The 22,421-nt window shown below is 51.1% G+C and overlaps 1 protein-coding gene across 2 annotated transcripts; it reads right to left on the bottom strand.

The window, feature by feature from the left end:
- Positions 1-1,663: 1,663 nt before the first annotated feature.
- On the bottom strand, positions 1,664-15,341 carry GUSB (glucuronidase beta). Of its 2 annotated transcripts, XM_019421755.2 has the most exons (12): positions 15,078-15,341; positions 13,567-13,752; positions 13,052-13,233; positions 12,729-12,871; positions 12,089-12,276; positions 11,615-11,767; positions 11,186-11,364; positions 10,961-11,107; positions 8,516-8,600; positions 6,761-6,937; positions 3,557-3,692; positions 1,664-2,035 (listed from the first exon to the last, which is right to left on the bottom strand). In XM_019421755.2, the coding sequence occupies exons 1-12, from the start codon at positions 15,285-15,287 to the stop codon at positions 1,866-1,868; spliced, it is 1,956 nt and encodes a 651-aa protein (XP_019277300.1). In that variant the 5' UTR covers positions 15,288-15,341; the 3' UTR covers positions 1,664-1,865. The 2 variants fall into 2 exon arrangements, with proteins under 2 accessions (XP_019277300.1, XP_019277302.1); XM_019421757.2 differs by lacking the exons at positions 12,729-12,871; positions 13,052-13,233; positions 15,078-15,341 and having other exon boundaries at positions 13,567-13,633.
- Between the last annotated feature and the right edge of the window lie 7,080 nt (positions 15,342-22,421).

Raw genomic sequence — 22,421 nt, forward strand, 5'->3', positions numbered from 1 at the left:
CCACGGCTTTACTTCAGCTCCCCCTGAATGCTCCACTCAGTCCCCTAAAAAGGTAACATCTGCAAGGAAGATGAATCCATTTAAAATATAGTTCAGCCATATTTTATTGAATACAACAAACGCGTTCTCTAGAACCTCAGGATTTAGGAAATGGACCTTACCACTAACTTGTAAACCATTTAAGTGTTTAATTTTTTTTTAATGTTAAGTGAAGAGTTCTGTGTTATTCCTTGACATTAAATGGAACGCAAAACTTGATTTCCTTCAAGGAACTTAAGTTCAGTGGTAACAAAACAAGCATGTAACCCCCAGAACCCCTAACTTCATATCTGAACCAACAACACCTGCATTTCTTAAAAGTGGTCTAAAGAGGGCCACTAAAAGAAGGTTCAGTTATCTTCACTGTCTTTCCTGGAGTTTGGAAAGAAAGGATACAAATGGGTATGTGTTGAGACATGTGAATCAACCACAAGTGAAGTGAATCAAGTTCTGTATTAAGAACTGCTTTGGTTCATGGTCCTCCATTTGACTGGACACCAAAGGGAGCCTTTTTCCAAACCATTGAGCTTTATTTATTTTTTAACGTTTATTTATTTTTGAGAGAGACAGAGCATGACCAGGGGAGGGTCAGAGAGAGAGGGAGACCATGCTGACGTCACAGAGCCCAATGCGGGGCTCAAACCCACGAACTGTGAGATCATGACCTGAGCTGAAGTCGGACACTCAACTGGACATGAGCCACCCAGATGCCCCTTTTTTTAAATGTTTATTTATATTTCAGAGAGGGAGAGAGCAGGAGAGGGACAAAGAGAGGTGGGGAACAGAGGAACTGAAGCAGGCCCCGTGCTGACGGCAGAGAGCCCAATGTGGAGTTCAAACTCCCAAATCATGAGATCATGACCTGAGCCAAAGTCAGACACTTGACTGACTGAGCCACCCAGGCGCCCCCACAGCATTGAGCTTTAAACCAGGACCGATACTGCCATCTTGGAATAATGTACCTTACTTGCCTTAACGGAGCCTCTGGAAGAGGAGGAGGAGTGATTCCATAAGGAATAAGACCATCCTCTAGGAGCAAGACAGGTGGCATCATCCAAAAGGACAAAGCCCTAGACTACTTGTCTGTAGGCCTGACCTCTTTAAGAGGGTCTCGTCACATTCAGTGGAGTCGGATATGAAGGGACTAATGGGCCTTTATGCTCCTCTGTCCATTTCTGTCAAGACTAGACTATGGCTGGGGTTGGAATAATGTCCTGGAAGAACTGGTAAGCTCTGAGCTCCCTTCTGATCCAGACATTCTTCATCTCTTACCTTTCTTATGCTTATTTGTCAGCTTAACTTGGTGGAAATTGGTACACAGACTTTGTTGATTATTCCAGTAACATCGCTTTCTGTAAATTCACTGGGACGTGAGCTCATCTGTGAAGCTGAAGAAGCAGTCGTCTCTTCCTCACGCGCCTGGTTGGCTGCACAGGCCCTGGGGCCTGAGGGCTGCCAGGCTAGTCCTACGGAAGTGCCGTCTGCACCCAGCAACTCCGGCCGTGGTGTGAGTGTGGAAGCAAGTTTCGCAAGAGTCTGTACACAGTTACGTTTGTGAAAACAGCCTAACACATGAGAATTTCAGATGCTTTCCAGCAATACAGATCATCGCATTTATGGATGGTCACTTTTAAGACAACTCTTTATTCCCACACTACGAAAGCTTTTATCTGCACCTCTGACATTCCCTTCTGGGAAATTAGTACAAAATCCGGGCCAGAAACTTCCCAGTCGGCCATGCACAGTCCAGGACTGCTGTGGAAGTCGCCCCTTACTTGCGGAGGAGGGGCTGCTATCTGCTCTTGTCAGCAGAGGTAGCTCTTGCTTTAAAGAGTAAATGGGCTGTTTTCCAAACACTGTGACTTCACAGCTGACCAGGGATACCTGGTTTCATTGGCAAGTTTCCAGTATCTCTCTCGCAGAAGGAACGCTGCCCCTTTTGGTTGTCTCTGGCGCGTGAAGATCCCCTTTTTATTCCCCATTACTCTCTGCGGTGCTAAAAACAAGGCAAAAAGGTATTTCAGATGACTTCTGATGGGCCAAACAGGAACCAACCTAGAGACAAGCTGGGCATGAAACAGAAATGTCCTTTTCTATAAAACTTAGGATTGCCTGGTCTGATGTGGCCACTTAACGTAAGGCTAAAGATTTAACCTGCTGCTCCCCCAAACAGCTTAGCTCCCTGGTATATTTTTGTTGTTGTTGTTGTTGTCTCTTAGAGGAAAATCTAAAATTATTTTTCTTTTATCTGCAAAATAAGGTTTGAAACATGAGCACCCAGCTGCCCGGTAATGAGAGTGGGGACTGAGCCGGAGTTACCCTGAGAAAGGCCTGGGCTTTTCTAAAGAGACGGCTCTCCTAGTGGGAGCCGGGGTCCTGACCAGGCAAGGGTGCCTCGGTGGGATCTACCAGATTTCAAAGCTCTCTCAGGCAGACTTCCGGCGGGGTTCCAACTGCCCGTGGCTGGTCGGCTGCTCTGCAGCAGCTGAAGCTGGGAAGGAGGCGAAGCGGGCCACAGGCTCCCAGCACACCTTCTCTCCACCTCAGGTGAAACCACAGCTTCCGTTGAACGGGAAGGTCTTTCCACGAGAAGCAAATGCCAGGCACTGCGCCAAGCACTTTATCACATGAATTCCTACGTCGACCCGCAGGGGGCTCATCCCCACTTACAGGCTTGTGACAGGGTCAGATCATCTGTCCACAGTCACACAGCTAATTTCTTACTACACAGAGCCAGCGCATCCATTCACGAAACCAGACTTCAGGAGCCGTCGATCTCACTTGCCAGAGAGAGGCTTGAGTTCTTGTTCCTTTTACTCTACCTTCCTCTTTCCATTCTAATTTTTCATTAAACTCTCGCCTTCCAAAGACTTGTCCTTCCCTGTGAATAATAGGTTATAAATCCCACTACTACCAAATCCTTCCTTACCTCCCCAAATCGCTATGCTAAGTTTATGGGATATCAAGAAACCAGTAACATCTACAGGTATAGAAAGAAATGGGATCCACGATGAATGGCACTGAAGTGGCCCTCACATCTCCCCGCCTGAGAAAGAATGCAGACGGTATTCTCTCCGAAGACTTTCAGGCCCTCCCACATTCCAAACACTCTGACACTTGCATTTGGTAAACCTGCCTTCTACAAGCGAACGATGTAAAACACACCAAAATATACTAAGTTTCCCGGGCTTTGTACCGTACTCTGGAATAATAAGTGTATCCCACGTGAATCCAACGCTAGGTCCACTTTTTCCACACTGTTGTGAAACAGACAGAGGCAAGTTGGTCGTTTTTGCCTCAAGATAATACCTCCTCCGTTTGCTTTTTTACCATGAAATGATCTGGGAAGCAGGCAAGTGATTGCTGCTTGCTAAACTAGGAAATCCTCACGTAGCTTACACTGACTAGAGCTTTCCCCCTCTTGTTTCCACTGCTCTTACAAACAAATGTCCTGAACTAAAAGGCCAACCTGAAAACATGAGGAACAGTACACTCCACAAACCCAACCGCCACTTACACTGGTTAGTCATAAAATCGGCAAAGTTCCAGATGAGCTCTCCGACCACGTATTCTTTGCGTTTTTGATCCAGAACCAAATGATACTGCTCCAGCAGACCTTTCTGGTATTCCTCGCTGAACATCAGAGGTGGGTCCTGGAATTCAAGGCAAAGAGTGAAGTTAAGAGGCAGGACTGGCAGAATTGTAAATGGTAGGTAAAAATAAAGATCCGTGTGACGTGACCAAAATACCCGTCTCCACGGTGGGCTGCAGTGACTGCAGGACTCGGGCGCGGGTGGAGACACAGCCAGGCTGTGGCGTAGCCCAGAGTAAAGAGAAGGGATTGTTTAAGGAACCTTAATTAGGAACTGCTTTATTTCTAAGCAGAGTTTGATATTTTATCTTCCATCTCTATTCACCGGTGCAGCCTGAAAGCTGAGCTACACTGGAAGTAAAAATGACTCTTCAGATAATAAATTTAAAACTCACATTTTAAGTAGCTGCCAGCTGACGATTTGAGAAATAGTGTGACTCACTTGAACTCGACTCACATTCCTCTGTATCTGGTCTGGGTGAGCAGCTGCTACTTAGCACATCCATCCATTCGACAAATAATCACTTAGTATGGATGGAGGCTCTGGTGATGAAGTGACAAGCAAGAAAGGCGAGTGTCCCTGCCCCTGCAGGCTTTATACTCTGACAAGAAAGACTCAAGGTGTTAGCGTAATGAGGGTAAACGGGGGTGACTGGCAGAGTGCAGAGCCAGAGCCAGGGGGTGGTTAGCGGTGGGGCTGAGAAGGGCCACGCAAAGCTCCCTTGAGGAGACGTCAAGGACCTGACAGGTGAGAAGGGTCCTGACGAACAAAGGCAGAGGCCACATCTGTGGACTCGTTCAGTACCTGGTGAAGAGCGCCTGTGTGCTGTGTACTAAGATATAATGACCTTTTAGAGGTTCTTGGGACGGTCTGTTTTCATCCCATGGCAATTTGAGGGGCACTCAAATCTTAAACGTTCAAGGATAGAGCTTTTCAGTCACTTTACAAGAGAACAAAGCCCTATAGGCCTTGGCTTTCTTTTCCAAAGAAAAGGACAGAAATGCTATCGAGGACACACTGGTAATGTAACAGTACAACTGAGCCAGGTTTTGTTCCAGTTCCAAAGTTGTATATGTATATGTTCTTACTTTGTTTTAATGGAAACAACCCATTAGACAACCGCATTGTCTAATTCTTAAAACCGAATTAAACTAAGTCAACTCAGTCATAACTAGTCATATTTCAAGTCCTCAAGAGTCACATGTGGCTGGTGGCTACCCTCTTGGACAATGCAGAAACATTCCATCACTGCAAAGGGTCCTATCAGCACTAGATCTAGACTGAGTTTCTTAAACATTCAGAGTTGGTTACCTTTTCAAAAACGGAGAACTGATGTACATATACGTTATCTTCATAAGCTATCTTCCCTTACTTTACCAGTTTGTAAAGTGGCATTCTGTGTAAGCAAGATGAATTTAAGGGTATGAACAGAATAATATAGCACATAGAGGTAGCTGTTCAACATACCAAGGATAAGCATATTAAGAAAGGTGTGTCAGGCACCTGGGTGGCTCAGTTAAGCGTCCAACTTCAGCTCAGGTCATGATCTCACGGTTTATGGGTTCGAGCCCTGTGTTGGGCTCTGTGCTAACAGCTCAGAGCCTGGAGCCTGCTTCAGAGTCTGTGTCTTCCTCTCTCTCTCTCTCTCTCTCTCTCTCTGTCCCTCCCCGACCCACACTCTGTCTCTGTCTCTCTCTCAAAAATAAACATTACGGGGGCGCCTGGGTGGCTCAGTCAGTTAAGCATCCGACTTCAGCTCAGGTCACGATCTCACGGTCTGTGAGTTCAGGCCCCGCGTCGGGCTCTGGGCTGATGGCTTAGAGCCTGGAGCCTGCTTCAGATTCTGTGTCTCCCTCTCTCTCTGCCCCTTCCCCATTCATGCTCTGTCTCTCTCTGTCTCAAAAATAAATAAAACGTTAAAAAAAAAATTAAAAAAAAAAAAGACACAAAGGGAAATTGCTTAAAAAATAAATAAACATTACAAAAAAAATTTTTTTTAAATGTGTCAACAAGGAATGTGGTACTTGTGACAGTAGAGTGTAAGGAAGCTGGGTAGGGATGAGAGGCTGGCTGTGCTTCAAGAACCCACACGAAAAAAATCCCCAAGATAAAGCATCATATCTTTGGGAAGGAAATGAATAAAAAAGAGAGAGAGAGAGAGAGAGAGAGAGAGAGAGAGAGAGGGAGAAGCTAGTGATTAAATCTTCCTCCGGGACACCTGGGTGGCTCAGTCGGCCGAGCGTCTGACTTCAGCTCAGGTCATGATCTCATAGTTCGTGAGTTCAAGTCCCGCATCAGGCTCTCTGCTGTCAGTGCAGAGCCTACTTCAGATCCTTTGTCTCTCTCTCTCTCTCTCTCAAAAATAAAAAATAAACAGAAAAAAAAAAAACCAAAACCTGGCTCCAAGATTTCATTCATTTCCTTAACAATTATTATTTAGCACCCACTGAGGGCCGGGCACTGCTGAGGGCTTGGGAAGCACTGATACACAGGATTCAGTCTCTCTCTTGGAGCCCAGTCTGGTCAGGGAGGCGGCCAAAGAGATAATGATGGCACCCAGTGAGAAACGCTGACAAAGACCAGTCAGAAGGAGCAGTTTCCTCTGCCTAGGGCAGGCGGGTAAACCTCACCAAAGAGGGGACGTCTGAGCTGAGATGCGAACAGAGTAAGAATCCCGTAGTCGGTGAATGTGGTGCTACGTGGGCATTCCAGGCAGAAGGAACAGCCCACACCAGAGCAGGAGCCAACAAGCACGGTGGAAACAGCCCAGGAATGAAAGCAGGGGAGGACGACCTGGGAGAGGGCAAAGAGCAAAGGACGTTGACTGCCCCGGCCAGGGCTGGGGCTTTAGCGTGGGGGAAGCCAATGACAAGGCTCCCAAGACTCGGATTCGCTCAGGAGACCACTCGGGCAGCCAGGGGAGCCTCTTTGGAAACAAGGCCAGTAAGGAGGACCAAGCAAGCGAGGCGGAGGCCCGAGTCCGGCAGCCGCGAGTGTGGAGGACAGGCTGGTGTGAGCCAGCACTGCATGGAGATCATCAGGACACGTGAGGGGTGGGAGAGGAGCACACTTCCAGCTTGGGGAAATGTCCGAGAGTGAAAAAATAAACGATGTTCTACACCACTTACCTGGTGAAACCCTGCAATGGTGTCTGCTCCGTACTCGCTCTGGATTATTGGTTTCTGATAGGTCCTGTACCAGTTCTCAAACTGGGTTGTCAGCTGCAGCTGAATCACCTCCATGTGACCATAGTCATGATACCAAGAGTAGTAACTATTCACACAGATGACGTCCACATACGGCGCCTAGGGTGAGAGCATTAAACTTGTTCACGAACCAAAAGACTGTAAGAGCATTAGGGCTCACAAACTCAGGGGGCTCTTCCGGCACAGGAGGCAACAGGGGGCTGCAGAAAATGATCTAGGTGCTCCCACGTGTAGCAGACCTAGAAGTGACCTGAATAAGGCAAGTCTATAATCCTGGGCTGACGCTCTTGACCTGGCTGTAGCTGGGCTCTGGAGAGACTGAGCGGTAGAGCAGACGCCCCGTGAGCCGGCCGCGGCGCCAGCCCGGGGCGGTGGCGCTCCTGTCACTGGGTTTCCCTTACCTGGGAAATGTTCCCAACTGAAGGACAGAGGCGGTTTTTTTTCCCCACAAAGGTCTTGGCGAACCATGTCATTCGTGAGCTGGTGCTGGGGCCACAGAGCGGCCGAAAACTTCCCTCCTAGGAGGGCAGCGGCAATGATGGGCGGGACCCCTCATGTCTACAAGTGCGGTGCTCAGGACTGAGTGGCGAGGGCTAGGCCAGCCAACTGTCCGGCCTCTCCTATCACCAGAACACAAGCCAGTCTCGAAAGCCTGTACTGGGACTGATGTGGTCCGACCTTCCCAAGCGACCGAGCCTCTTTCCAAACTGTGGCTGAAAGCAGCGGGCAGAAAGAGGGAGCTGGGGAAGTGGCCACGGGTGGACACTTGCACACGGACCACACATCCCACTAGGTGAGCCCGGCAACCCTCTGTGGCCCAGGCACTGGCTGCCCCATCCACACAGAAGACGAGAACGAGGATATGCCACTTGGGCTCTGAGGACATCCGTGCCTGCCCGTGCCATGCTGGTGTTTGGCCACAGTCTTTATGCTTCTTTGAAGGGGCTGTTCTCAAAAGATGGCAAGGGAAACACCAGGGCTACGAGCCTTTGGTCGCTCATGTTAAAAGGAGTGTTGCCAGTTCATTTTGTACATTGCGTTCTCTCCTCCATTCCTTCTGCAGATGTTTTCTCTTTCTGTAGTGCTTTCCTCTTAAGGACTGGCCTTCAGTTCTCTGGTGAAGACACATTCTCTTGCTGCCATGTTCTATCTACAGCCTCAGTGTAACCCTGCACATAGTTTCCGGGGGGCTGCTGCGCCAGGGGGTGGGGAGGGATGCGTGTGGTCCAGCCAGCCAAGTGAGCCTGTCTGACCCTTCGATTCCAGTCCAGTCGAGATTGCCAGCCTGGACTTATTAGATCAGCATCTAGGCATCTGTACTTTCAAAGAGCTTCTCTGAGTGGTTCTGACAACCAGCTGGGTTTGAAAAACACTGGACAGTGACAACTTTAAGCTCCCTTACACCTGTGCCACTTTAAAAGCATACTAAACCGCGGAGCATCAAACCCTGACTCTGACCTGAGAACACACGAAACCTCCCTGTGCCCAGCCTCCTTGGACTGAGAAGCCATACTGCTGGGCAAACAAGCAGCTAGTTATCTTTAACCTGAAGACCATCCAGGGACGCGTCTGGACCGGCTGCTCAGGGCTCCTCCCAGCAGCCTGTGTTAGCAAGCATCAGAGCAAGGCGAGAGGACAGGCAGGGAAGAGAAGTGGCACGGAGACCCCCAGGCTCACCCCCAGGTCTGCTTCATAGTTGGAGTTGGTCACAAAGGTCACGGGCCGGGAGGGATCCAAGGCTTTGGTGTGAGCAATCAGCGTCCTGTCCACAGAGGGCAGAAGACACAGGCTCATCAGTCTGGGAAGGGCCCTCATACAGCCATCTTTCTCTCTCTCTCTCCACCCTGTCTCACAGCCAAAAACTAAAGACAAAACCCTTCCTCCCTCCCGACCTTGAAGACTCCTTTCGGTAGGCAAACACGGTCTTCTAGCCTTAGATCATGTTCCTTGGCCTCTTTCCTTCTCGCTCCCCAAATCCCACCCCCACAGAGGGAAGTCCACCCTCACAGCTGGGGTCCTTGGGCTGGGCTGGGCTGGGTGCTGCCAGAATCTCGGAAAAACCTCTTGAAAACAGGGAACGGGTGGGGCGTGGACCAACGTGGACGTTAATTTAACGAGTAGAGGATGTGTGCGAGGAGGCGGGCTGTGTGTGCACTGGGCACTCACTGGAGACTGGAACAGGAGCAGTGGGACCAGACATTTGCACGGGGAAACGCTATGCTGCCATTACAAGTGGGCGGTACAGGGCTCTGGGAGACAATAGCAGGGCACTTAACTGACACTGGAGAGTCACCCCCATACTCAGAAGAAACAGCATTTCGTCTCATTCACCAAGGAGGAGCTGCGGAAAGAGGCTCCCAACAGAGGGCCCAGCCTGCGGTCGGGGCTCAGCCTGGGGACCCGTCACAGGCCACCTCAGCACAGGTCACTCCGTTCACTGGTCAAGCTTGCTCCTCTGCTCCCCGTCCCCACAGCTGGCTTCCTTCTCCATGACACTCTTCCCACCCTGCTCTCCTCATACGAAGGCTGCGGTTCCTCAAGCCAGAACGGCACCCTTCACCTCGAGTCCCAGAGCCACACTCTGAAACAACCTGTGTGCCTCCAGGAAGCTTTGAAGCCTCGCTGAGCTCCTGATGCCCAGGCAGCTCCAGCCATTCCCTGGCCACCTCCCTACTGCACCAACGATCATGCATCACCTTCTCCCCACCTCCCAGAAAAGCTTGCAGACACCCATTCTCGGACACCTGCGCTTTCTGCCCCACAACAAACTTCTGTCTCCCAGCCCTGGCTCACACAGGCCTGTGCCTCAAGGCACCAGGCTGCACGTTCAGAGCTTTGCCCAGTGGGCCTGCTGCTCAGAGCCCCACATCTTGTACCTACGGCTCAGCTCACAGCACTCCACGACACTGAATGGCCTCTGCTGCCTCTATAGCCAAGCGAAGTGATTCCCCTCTGTGGGCCAAGTTACAACTGCATGATCGTAAGAAAGACAAGGAACCGAGGACCACCCCCACCCTGAGGTAGTAAACCCTCCCACTGCTGGAAGCCACCCGTAGGTGTGGTTTCTGTCCACTGCAATGCCAGGGTCGGGAGAGCCTACTGGCATTTAGTGAATGGGACCGTGAACTTTTAGATGGGCTGATCCTGTCTAATAATGTAACTTAAAACAGTCAGAACGTGCATGTCATTGAAAAACCTGTGTATAATTATGTGCCTACATAATCCAGTTTCATAAAGCCACTTTACAGAGATGAACCCAAAGCATCACCAAGTGGTTTTTGCAGGTGTAACATGCACTAAATTTCCCAGGAATGGAGATAACATAAAAATTGAGAGAAGACTATATTTGGTTTGGCTTGGAACTTTACCTAGAGTGAGTCACCACTTCGTAAATGCACAGCAGTGAAGGAAACACCGCCGGTGGCATCCGTCACCAAAACGATGCCCCCACTGTCAGCATCTGTAGCTGCGTTCTCAGGCGGTTCCACATCTAAGTGCAAGCGTCTGACCCCTTCACTGGCTCTTCTGGGGAGTTGGCTCATGCACTCACGTGTAATTATATAAACGACCGTCCTCTATATCATAGTTGTGCCAGGCCACTGTTCTTTTCATAACCTGAAGTTATGTGTCTAAGTCACTCTGTGCAGAAGTTAACTCCAGGGGTGCCCAGGGTGGCTCAGTCGGTTAAGCATGTGACTCTTGGTGTCAGCTCAGGTCATGATCTCACGGTTTGTGAGTTCAAGCCCCCTGTCAGGCTCCGTGGTGACAGTGCAGAGCTTGCTTGGGATTCTCTCTCTCTCCCTCTCTCCGTCCCTCCCCCACTTGCACGCGCTCTCTTAAAATAAATAAACCTAAAAAAGAAAAGTTAACCCTAGATCTCATTTCAGATGTGAAAAAGGGACACTGGGGCTCAGTGGGTTGAAATCACAAGTGGTGGGTGTGTACTTGGTGCCCTGCAGTGACCATGTACGGAGGCACCCCCACCTGGGCTGGGAGTGGGCGCTGCCTCTCATGGCACATGCCTGCCCCAGGGCCAACCTCAGCGCTGCCACCCAAGGCTGACCCAGACCAAAGGGCTGAGGTCTCACCCCTGACCCCACCCAGGGCAGAGGGAGCACTCACTTGAAGTAGTAACCGGCAGGTTTCAGGAAGGAAGCGGGCTCATTGGCCACAGACCACATCACAACAGCCGGGTGATTCTTGTCCCTGCGCACCAGCTCCTCCATCACCTCCAGGTGGTGCTGCAGAGACACGTTGCTGTAGCTCTCGCTGTGGCAGAGGGAGGAAAAGGAGCCGTCAGCTCCTGCGCCCCCGGCAGGCTGAGCAGGGAGGGCGGCGGGCACTCACACCAGCACGATGCCCACACCGGGACTCTCGTCGATGACCACGATCCCATAGCGGTCACAGAGCTGCATCACCTCCTCCGCGTAGGGGTAGTGGCTGGTGCGGAAGGCGTTGGCCCCGAGCCAGCGAAGCAAATTGAAGTCCTTCACCAGCAGTGGCCAGTCAAAGCCCTTCCCTCGGATCTAGGGGAGAGCACAGTCGAGTGATCCTCCCTCCCCTGTCCCAGACGCACTTCCGTCTGGAGCCAGGCCCCGGAAGGGTCACCCCATTAGCCCTCAATCTGGCACAAGGACAGGCCCCATCAGGCCCCATCTGGCAACTGTTTCAAGCAGTTTGCTTCACTGCTCTGAGTCACCCTCAATTGCTTCAGGGGTCACGCGGAAGACAGTGGTGAGCAACAACTGTCACAGGAACCCAGAAGCCACGACTCACATCTGCATCCTCGTGCTTGTTGACCCCGTGGAAATAGAAAGGTTTCCCATTGATGAGGAACTGGTGCTCTGTGACAGCCACCGTGCGAATCCCCACGGGGAGAGTGTAGAAGTCAGACACAGACCCAGCTGCCGTCTGCGCGGTCAACCTCACCTGTGAAAGCCGAGCACCGGTGTGAGGCATCCGTGCTGGCCTGAGCCCCACACAGCCCACCCTCCAGCGGGAAGGCCCCTCGTGAACCACAACGGCCAACGTCTGGGACTGCACGCAGAGAGATGCAGAAATTCCCAGCTTCTGCCATTAACAAGGAGGAACATTCACCCTGCCCCTGGTGCCTGCTCTTCAAAACTGGGCCTCCCTACCAAGCGGTGAGAAAATCAGACCGGAAGCTCAGAGGACCACGTGTACCCGACTACCTGTCCCGCACCCCCTTGGAAGCCAAGGCTGCTGGGTGGGGGCAAAAGACCTCGTTACCTCCAATGAGTACAGGTAGGCAGGGTGCTCATGCATCAGGTATGGCCACCAGAGGTGGGCATTGGGCACCTGCAGCTGGCCCCGACCCCCTGTCCCCCGGGCCACGGCTTTGCCTTCCTCGTCCAGAAGACGCACTTCCAGTTGAAAGTGTTCACCGCCTTCAACAAAAATCTGGTAATCCACCAGCCCTGCAAGAGACAAGGAAGATCAGACCAAAAAGGGAGGGACACGATCTGGGTCACACAGAGAGCCTCCTGCAGCCACCACTCTGAGGAGTCCTCAGCCAACAACTGTTTATTTCTGGAGCCCAACCTGCAGTGAGGGGAGATGAGGCGAGGGCAGCACAGTGGAAAGGGACACAGATTCTCATGAATCCTAAGCGATTCACCCTGAGCTATGATTTTACACAAGCCCCACTTCTCCTTGGGCTTCGTTCCCTCACAAAATGAGGTCAGACCAGATGAATGATTTCTGCTGCCCGTGCCAGTTCAGACAGGCTGGATTTCAGCTCTTTTTGGGCAGATGGGAAGCCCGAGGGGGAAGAGATGCCGGCAGAGGCTTTCTCCTGGAGCATCTTTCCAAACAGGGAGCAGAGCCACTTGGGGCCTGAATGAGGGAAGTTCCTGCAGGGAGCCCTTACCAGTGTCTTGGTCCACGCTGGTGCTGACGGTGATGTCATCGATGTAGGTGGCAGGTGTGGTGTAGAGGAGCACGGGCCGATGCAGCCCCGCGTAGTTGAAGAAGTCAAAGTTTATGTTCTGGACAAAGTAACCCTTGGGGTACCTAGGATGGGAGAACAATGGCCAACTTGGACCTTGCTCTGATCCTCTGACCTCAGCTCACATGTCTCCCTGGCCTCCCAGAGCCAGGGCCTCACCTCTGCTAGGGCCACCCTGCCCCTAGTGGGAAGACCAGTCGGCAGGGTGGGGAGTGGGGTGGAGGGGGGAGCAGGGTGCCGCTCACTTGGAGGTATCCGTCTGGTGGAGGATGGTCCCTGGCGGCAGAGTGTGGGGGGTGAGCGTGTTGTTGATGGCAACGGTAATGCGGCAAGAGGCCAGGGGCCCACTCTGTACCAGCTTGCTGATGTCAGCCTCGAAGGGGAGATGGCCCCCCTCATGCTCTGCCACGTGGACCCCATTCACCCACTGCAGACAGAGAGATACGGGGAGGGAACAGCAAGTCAGGGCGGCCATCGCAGGCACTCCCTCACACACAAGTGTCGTATGTGGGGGCTCAGGGCCCCGCCAGCCACCCCCGCCTCAGGAATGGAGGAATGAAGCTCTAGCTAAACACATCAGGCAACCTTCCCCCGACCCAGGGCACCAACCCCAGTGTGGGACATGGGTGTACCCCCCCCCAGTCCACCCCAGGAGGCAGGCTGTCAGGTGACCCCTGGGAACCACACACCTCAAGGCAGCCCCAGGCTGCTCAGCAACTGCACCTGACCACTCGCCCTGCCCGATGCTTGTTGTACTCACCACAATGGCATAGTAGTGGGCGCTGCCAATCCTCAGCACCACTCTGGTGCCCAGGTCCTGAGTCCATCGCTGGGGCAGGGTCGCCTCCCGCTCGTACCACACCCAGCCGACAAAGCTGCGCAGCTGCCTATCCTGGCCCACGTCATTGAAGCTGGAGGGAACCGGCATGTCCAGGGTGGGGCCCGACTGAGGAAAGAAGGGCTGGGATCAGGTCCAGACCACCTAGGAATCGAAGACCAGGACCCAGGCAACCCCCTTCCCCAGGGGCCACGTCCCCCAGCCACCCGGCCTGCAGGAAGAAGGCTGGGCAAGATGACTTCTCCTGGGCCCCGGGATTCCAGGCCACCCCACCATTCTTATTCTTTGCCAGCAACTGACTGATGCCGTTTATGGGGCTCATTTAATTCGCACAGCTCCACGAAGCAGACAGCGGTCACTCAGTCACTCGATCAACGGTGTACAGTGAATACCTACAATGCTGAGCAAGGTGATCGGCTCTATGAAGAGAGTGTGGAGGGTGGCAGGGATGGTCAGGGAAGGCCTTTGGGGGCCCATGGGATACTGCCTTCTGACAACCTGGCAGAACTGGGTGAGCCTGAGCCTGACAGGGCATCCCCTGAACATCTCCAGTAGATGTCCTCTAGGCACCAGCAGGACAGCTCAGTGAGCCTGGAAGCAGCCTGGGGAAGACCTTCCTGACATCCTGTCTGTGGGATTTCCTCTGTCCCTCACAGCTGTATCCCAGGGTCTGGCACAGCCCTGCAGGTAAGGGACTCAAAAAACGTTGGCTGAATGGATCCATAACTTGGTAAGAGATCCTCCTGCTAGCATGGTTTGTGTCTGGGGCTAGGGGGCAGCCAGCTCCTTCTCAGGGCAGTCTGTGGACAGGGGCGAGCCCAGCCCATAACCCAGGCAGAGGCAAGAGGATCTGTTCAGACCAGACCCTAAGAGGAAGACAACCGACTGCCCCCGGGGAGGAAGCTGGTGGGGGCAGGGGCTGCTCTGCTGAGGAAACTGTGAGTGGGGCACAAGCCCGGCACCCAGTTCTTCCTCCCCTGGGGAACGGATGGCAAAGACTGAGAAAAGAGGATCTAGGGGAGAAGAGAGGGCCAGTGGGCACACAGGCCCAGCACCACTTCCCGCCGACACCACCCAAGTCAGAGGGGAGAGCCGGGAGGAGTCCTTGGCCAGGTGGGTGCCAAGTCCTTCGCGCCGGGGCAGGGCTGGTGCCAAGACGCCTACACCTCCTGTCCTCCCGCCCCCGAGCTCGGTGCCAGCGCCGCGAGCCTGTCCGGCTCAGCCAGTCTTACCGAACCGGGCTGGAGCAGAGGCCTGCCCCGCCGCCCCCCGGACGTCCGGGCCGGCCCTCCACCCGTTTCCTCCCTCGCAGTCCCTCTCCCCGTCGTCTGATCCCACGCCTCCAAAGCCGTCCAGCTTTAACCTCCTCCTGGCCGACAGCTCCGAGACCTCAGAGGAAGGCTCCCTGCCCACCTACCCCGCTGGGCCCGCACCTCGCGCAGCGGCGTCCGGTACCACTGCTGCTCGAAGCCCTGGCGCCGGTTCTCGGAGAAGTCGGCGCGGAAGCTCCAGAGGCCGTTCAGCTCCTTGAGCTCCCGCGACGGGCTCTCCCGGGGGTAGAGCATCCCGCCCCGCAGCGCCAGCCCGCAGGCCCAAAGCAGCGGGCCGAGCGCCGCCCAGACCGCCGCCGGCCCCCGGAGCATGCTTCGCCCGTGGCAGCTCACAGCCAGCCGCTTACCGCCGGGCTCGGAGCGGCGCTGGAGGCGGACGGGGCGGCGCTGGAGGCGGACGGGGCGGCGCGCGAAGTCACGTGCCCCACCTGAGTCCTCCCACGCCATTTTGGTTGAGGGCGAGTTCCCGGTCCGGAGGAGCTCTGGGGCCGCAGGGACGCCACTGTCGGCTGGCCACAGGGCCGCGGCGGGGATGGGGGTGGGCCGGCGGGGAGCCCGAGGTTAGGCCCTCAGGGGAGCGGGACCCCGAGCCTCCGGCCCCCGTCCTGAAAGGCAGAGGTCCCCGGCTCTGCGCCCGCCCCGCCGCCTTGTCCTCCCCGGTCCGACTGCTCCCCCGCCCGGGGCGGTCGGTCCGGGGCTGCGGCCAGAGCGGGACCCAGGGAAACAGCCGGACAGCCCGTGAGCCCAGGCGAAGTCTCTGCGGTGCCTGGTGGCGTGCACCCCGCGGCCGTAGCCTTGACCGTGGGCCTCCACCTACCGTCACCTGAGCCCCAAACCTCTAACCAGGGGCTCAGGGCTCCCAGTTGGTGTTGTGGGATCATAAAGATGCAAGGAGAGGGGGCTTATGGCCCCAGTAACCTGGTCTAGATAAAATTGTTTGTACAGTTACCTGATTCTTCAAAATACTATTTTTTTTACTTTTTGCTGATTTTATACTTAACAAAGCAACCTAATAATGGGCCTTCATACTGCCAACAGTGTCCCCAGAGTAGTAAAAATAAAATATATTTTAGGAGCTGACAAGATTTAAAGGTTTTTTTTTTTTTCTCACAATATAAAAACAAGAAAAGTAGGATGCAAAAGTACATACAGTATGATCAAAATATTGTATCCGCAGAAATACAGATAGATGTGAAGCATTACTGGTGTTATAGATAATTTCCATTTTGTTTCTCATACTTTTTTGATTTTTTTGAAATTTCCTGCAATGAACATAACATTATTCTTTTAATCAAACCAATAAATGCTTTTTTAAAATCAAACAGGCAGAGGCGCCCGGGTGGCTCAATTAAGCATCAGACTTCAGCTTAGGTCATAATCTAATTTGGTGAATTTGAGCCCTGCATCAGACTCAGCGATGTCAGTGCCAGTGCGGAGACTGCTTGCGATTCTCTCTCTCCCTCTCTCTCTCTGCCCCTCCTCCATGTTCTCTTTCTCAAAATAAATAAATAGGGGCACCTGGGGGGCTCAGTGGGTTAAGTGTGGGACTTTGGCTCAGGTCATGATCTTGTGGTTCATACATTCCAGCCCCACATCCAGCTCTGTGTTGTCCACTCAGAGCCTGGAGCCTGCTTCAGATTCTGTATCTCTCTGTCTCTGCCCCTCCCTTGTTTGTGCTCGCTCTCTCTCAAACATCAATAAATAGGGCTACCTGGGTGGCTCAGTCAGTTAATTGGTTGACTCCTCATCTGGGCTCAGGTCATGATCTCATAGTTAGTGGGTTCAAGCCCCACATCAGGCTCTGCGCTGACAGTGCGGAGCCTGCTTAGGATTCTCTCTCATTCTCTGTCCCTCCCCAGCTCTCTCTCTCTCTCTCTCTCAAAATAAATAAATCAATTATAAAACAAATCAATAGATAAACATTTAAAATTAAAAAAACAAATTTTCAAAAATATATTTTTGAAAAAACAGGCAAAAAATAAATAATTAAAGGTCTATTGTCTCCTAAAATTAATAAATTGATTTTTCATTTACCCTTCAGCTTTAATACAAATTGATTTTCTACCGTCTAATGGGGAAGAGGACAGAGAACTAATGAAAGGTGAACCTGAAAAACAGACCCTGGTGGGTAAAGCCCATTGGCCCAATTTCCTCTCCTACCCCACCTCCACCCCTAAGTTTTTGGTCTTGTATAAATATATGAGCCTGGAGATGTAAACTTGGAAGTTGTCAGCTTTGAGGATTTATGTGGTCACCAAAGAAGTGAAGGCAGGTAGAGAGCAGATCCAAAGATGTATCTAGAGACATCCCAAAATTATGAGTATAGGAGTAGGAGAAATGAGCAGGTCCCTATCTCTTTGAGGATAAATCCAAACCCCAAAGCTTGGTTTGTCAACCATCACACCCGTTCCTGGCCCTCGATTCCTGCACACACCATGTTGCTGCATGACTCTGTGCCTTCGCTCATGCCCTTCCCTCTGCCTTCATTCTCTTTTTGTTTGTTTTTTGTCTTTGTGGGGTTTTTTAAATTTATTTTTGAAAGAGAGAGCAAGACAGAGTGTGAGCAGGGGAGGGGCAGAGAGAGAGAGAGAGAGAGAAAATCTGAAGCAGGCTCCAGGCTCTGAGCTGTCAGCAGAGAGCGCAATGTGGGACTCAAACCCATGAACCTTGAGATCATGACCTAAGCTGAAGTTGGACACTTAACCGACTGAGCCACCCAGGCACCCCTCTCACTCTTTAATACCCCATTCAGACAGCTTTATCCTCACACCCCTTTGGTCTCCAAGACTCTCCCTGCTCACACAAACTCACTGTGCAGTTCGGCCCGTGGCTCAGCCCCTTCTCCGTCCTACTTCTTGTCCCTGTGAGTAGCCTCCCCATCCTGGGGCTCAGTTCTGTGATCTACTTGACTTTAGTCCTTTCTTTTCCCATCGTTGCTCATATACTGGACCACACTCTAGACTCTTTATTTCTGAAACCCCACTGCCTCTGAGGTTCCATCCAGAACACAATCTCCTCTTACCTTCACCATCCCCATTCACTATAAACTTGCTCCTTTACCACACTGAAGAGCCATCTCTTCTGCCCATCCCATTTTTCTGGATCTAGCAGTCCTCATCTCATTCTTTCTGGAAGCCATTCTTCCACCAATGCTCTGCCTCTCCCTGGGGTCACCTGCCACTCCATAGCTGTTCTTTTGGAGCATCTCTACCTGGCCTTCCCATTTGTCTTCCTCACTTGCTGCCCCCACCCACCTCACCCTCGAAATCTTCTTCTCCCCAGCCCCTAAACCTGATCTGGGAATGAGACCAGCTCCCTCTTTGATGTTTCCAAATACAGGTGCACAAACTCTTTCTACTCTAAGGACTCATCTGCCAGAAAGAGAACGTTAGCCTAACTAACAAATGTAGGCAAGTTACTGAGTTTCAGCTCTCTTGGGCACTGGTTTCTAGTTCCTGCTCTTATTTCTGAGGCTTTCCTCCAAATATTTGTCAGAGAACTTGTCTGAATTGGTCACCAGATGATGTAGCCCCTCAACCGCCAGTGAACAGTTTGGAAATCTGAAGTTAATGTTTATTTATTTATTTTGGGGGTGGAGAGAGAAGAGGGGGCAGAGAAAGAGGGAGGGAGAGAGAGAATCCCAAGCAGGCTCTGCACTGCCAGTGCAAAGCCTGACTAGGGGCTTGAACCGATGAACCGTGAGATCACGACCTGAGCCAAAATCAAAAGTCAGACATTTAAATGACTGAGCCAGTTAGTCACCCCCAGAAGATAATTTTAAACAAGAGAAATAAGGGGCAGGTTCTTCTCTGACACACCTAATATAAATTAGCACCCTCTCCAGTCGCCTTCTCACATCTCCCTGATTTATCCCTGACACTGGTCGTAGTCTGAAGTGACCTTGCTCCTCTCTTTCTCTGAATACCTGTGGTAGACTGAATAACCATTCATTGACAGCAGCATCCTTCCCTGGGGGGATGGGTTTACTTTCCCACCCCCAGGACCACGCATAGCCACATCATGTGCTTTGGCCCAAACTGTCCACACTGATACACATAGCTCTAGTTCACCCATTTTAATTGCTGGAGAAGATTCCACTGTGTGAATACACCACCACTGATTTTGCCCTTTTCCTTTTTTTTTTTTTTTTTTTCAAGGTTTGTTTATTTTGAGAGAGACAGAGACCATGAGCTGGGGAGGGGCAGAGTGAGGAGAGCAGGCTCCTAAGCAGGACCCTGCATTGTCAGTGCAGAGTCCATCCAGGGGTTCGGTCCCACGAACCTCAAGATCATGACCTGAGCAGAAACCAAGAGTCAGACATTTAACCCACTGAGCCACCCAGGTGCCCCTGCCCTTTTCCTATGCAGCAATTAGGCTGTTTCCATTTTGCACTTTCACAACCAACTCCACGCCGTCCATTCCTCAGGTGGTTCTTGATCCTGCGCTCACATGCAAGACTGCCCAGCTGCGTTCTAGGAATAGAGATGTGGCCTGGCGGCCTGGTGGGTCTGCTCATCTTCCCCTTTACTGGGCATCCTGAGGGCCCTCCATGGGGCTGGTACACATGGGTGCTTTCATTTCCTGCTGCCCCACAGAAGGGAAGTGCTCGGCCACCAGCTCTGCCCTTGACCCAGGGCAGGTCCCTGTGGCTCCCTATTCACCACTTCTGCTTGTGTCTGGTTCACAAAGAGGCCTCGCTTACTTTAATCTTGACTAGATCTTTCCGGGTCTGTTTCTTTTTGTGCTTTATTCACCGGTATTTTGTATCTGAAACATGGAGTCATTTTGCTATTTGACTGTAGGTCTGTCTTAAGCTACTTTTCTGGGCATTTCTCCCATCCCTCAGCACACTTCTGCTTATGTACCCGCCTCTTGGGCCCAGAAATACTTTCCCAGGCTTGTCTTGGAGGCTGTAGCACTGTCTGGGCTGATCTCCGGGTCATCTTTCTAAGCGTGGTTCAGATGCCAAGTCTTTCATTTCCTCTCCCTTTTCCTTCTTCCTGGGATGGCAGCTGTCAGCACATTTGTACTCAGGGGACAGTACTAGAGTCCTTGCTGTCTGGCTTTAGCCAGACTGTGACTTTCTGGCAGCTGACTCTCTTCCTTGTCCCATGACTACCATCACATGGTCCCTGACCCCCAAGTGAGAGCCTACAGAGCGTCACTGGGGCAAAGGTGAGGTGTGTGTGGGTGCCCACTGGATTCCTATCACTTGATGACAATAACAATAGAAATCCTGTGAGCAGGCATTCTGCTAAGGGATCCTTATGGCTCTGGAAGACTATAAAATGACTATTCTGTCTCTATCACAGATGAGGAAATTAAGGCTCAGAGAGGTAAAATGACTTACTCAAGGTAATACACCCAAAACTACATTTACCATTGTTGATGGCACATTCACTCCTTTTCCCAAATTACCCTACATCCAAAGGACTTTCTGATGTCTAAGACGGAAAATACTAATGCTTTCCCTTCGTGGTCGAGTGCAGCAACACAAAATGTCCCTGCAAAGATTGTATGGTCACAGCTTTGAATTTAATAAGCAAGTCACAGGATACTCAGCTGATCAGAGCACAAGTCTGAGACTTCCTATTTTGCTCCCAATAGATAAATTTTATTGCATTTAAACATTATCTCAAATAGGTCCTGGGACTCATTTGGCAACTTCTTGTTTCTGTAGCTGAACGACCTCAGATCTTTTCATCAGCCCACCAATCATTTCCTTTCTAAGAGACAGATAACATCTAAAATTTTTCTGATAGCCTGTGATTGATTAACTGCTGTAGCTTGCTGAATCAAAGAAGCTGAGTTTGGTACAAGTTCAATGCCAGTAACTTTCTGGGCTTAAGATGCTGAACAAGTAACACTGGGCCTCACTTACCCAGCAGATTGATTTTTTTCATTCACGAAAAATCAGATTTCGACAAGAGACCCAACCTCCTGAACACAGATATAAATGGGGGAAGTGAGCACACACAGACCTCCTCCTAATGGAAACCCAGTGGAACACCCTTGATCATGTGCTATATTTGACTACAGACTGTGTGAACTGTCACCAGTTTCTCTTTGTCAACCCAGAATCTCCTGCTTTTCTTTCCAAGGAGGCTGATTTCTAAAGTGATGAGGTCCCTCCACAGGATTCCTCTGGGCTTTCACAATACCTGGTCTTTCAGAGTGATAACATTTCTGGAATGTGGACAGTCTGGCTAGTGATAAATGGTCCCCATTCTTGCAGTGGATTCAGCAAAGAGAGCTATCAGCACAGAGCCCAGCGTGGAGCTTGATCTCATGAACCGTGAGATCATGACCTGAGCTGAAATCAGGAGTCGGATGCTTAACTGAACCACCCATGCACCCCCTGATGTTTATTTTTTTTAACAGCTTTATTGAAATAGAATTCAAACACCACATAATTCATTCATTTACAGTATACAATGCAATAATTTTTGGTATATTCACAGATGTGTGTGACCATCATTGCAATCAAGTTTGGAACATTTTCATCACCTCAAAAGGAAACTCTGCTCTTTGCTTTCTATCCTTCTATCCCTCCCATCCAGTCCTAAGCAACTGCTAATCTATTTTTTGTCTAGATTTTGTATAGATTTGTCTATTCCAGATGTTTTATGTAAGTTGAATTATATAATATGTGGTCTTTTGCATCTTTTTAAAAAAATGCTTATTTATTTTTTAGAGAGAGACAGTGGGTGAGGGGCAGAGAGAGAAAGACAGAGGATCTGAAGCAGGTATACCCAGACAACAGAGAGCCCAGTGTGGGGCTTGAACTCATGAACTGTGAGATCATGACCTGAGCCAAAGTCAGATGCTTAACCAACTGAGCCACCCAGGCACCCCTGGGCTTTGCCTCTTAATGTTTGAAAATAAATGTGTCTATATTATAATCCTGCTTTGTGAATTGAGAATACGAAATCAGTGTTTTTAGGTCTGTCACTTTATACATTTTTTTCAAGATTAGCAGAACATTACAGAAAATATGGAATCACATTTTCTCCTCCCTTCCCTAAAAAAAATGCCCAGAGGCGTTTTTTGTTTTTTGTTTTTTTTTTCTTTAAGAGTTCACTCCAGGGGAAACAAAAGGAAGAGGAGGAAAAAATAACAACCCAGGGAGTCAGGAGGTTTTGAACTTGTATTGAAGTTCTCGCTATCCAGGTCCTTGATCTCCAGGCTCTGCCTGCTGTGGGGTCTGAGTTCACCTTTGAGGAGCAAACGTCTGGGAGATGGGTCAGGGCTGCCTCCTCTCCCATTTCCAGACTGCAGAGCTGCTCTGCCGATAGGAAGGATGCTTGAGGACATCCCAGAGATGGACTTTCAAAGGGGTAAGAGTAGAGAAAAGAAATGAATGTCCCGTTGTCTGGAGGAGGGAGGATTTATCAGAGCAAGGACTGAAGATGAAGCAGTTGCCAACAGCCCAGGCCAGCTCTCAAG

This window comes from Panthera pardus, unplaced genomic scaffold (genome assembly GCF_024362965.1).
Source record: "Panthera pardus isolate Hobbes unplaced genomic scaffold, ASM2436296v1 HiC_scaffold_4, whole genome shotgun sequence".
Taxonomy (NCBI): Eukaryota; Metazoa; Chordata; class Mammalia; order Carnivora; family Felidae; genus Panthera; species Panthera pardus.

Excerpts from the sequence above, each read along its gene's own strand:
- GUSB (XM_019421755.2), bottom strand. The coding sequence starts at position 15,287 with ATGCTCCGGGGGCCGGCGGCGGTCTGGGCGGCGCTCGGCCCGCTGCTT. Across the intron at positions 12,872-13,051 it reads CACCAGACGGATACCTCCAA|GTACCCCAAGGGTTACTTTG; the intron begins GTGAGCGGCACC and ends CTCCCATCCTAG. Across the intron at positions 11,108-11,185 it reads GGTGTGGGCATCGTGCTGGT|CGAGAGCTACAGCAACGTGT; the intron begins GTGAGTGCCCGC and ends CCTCTGCCACAG.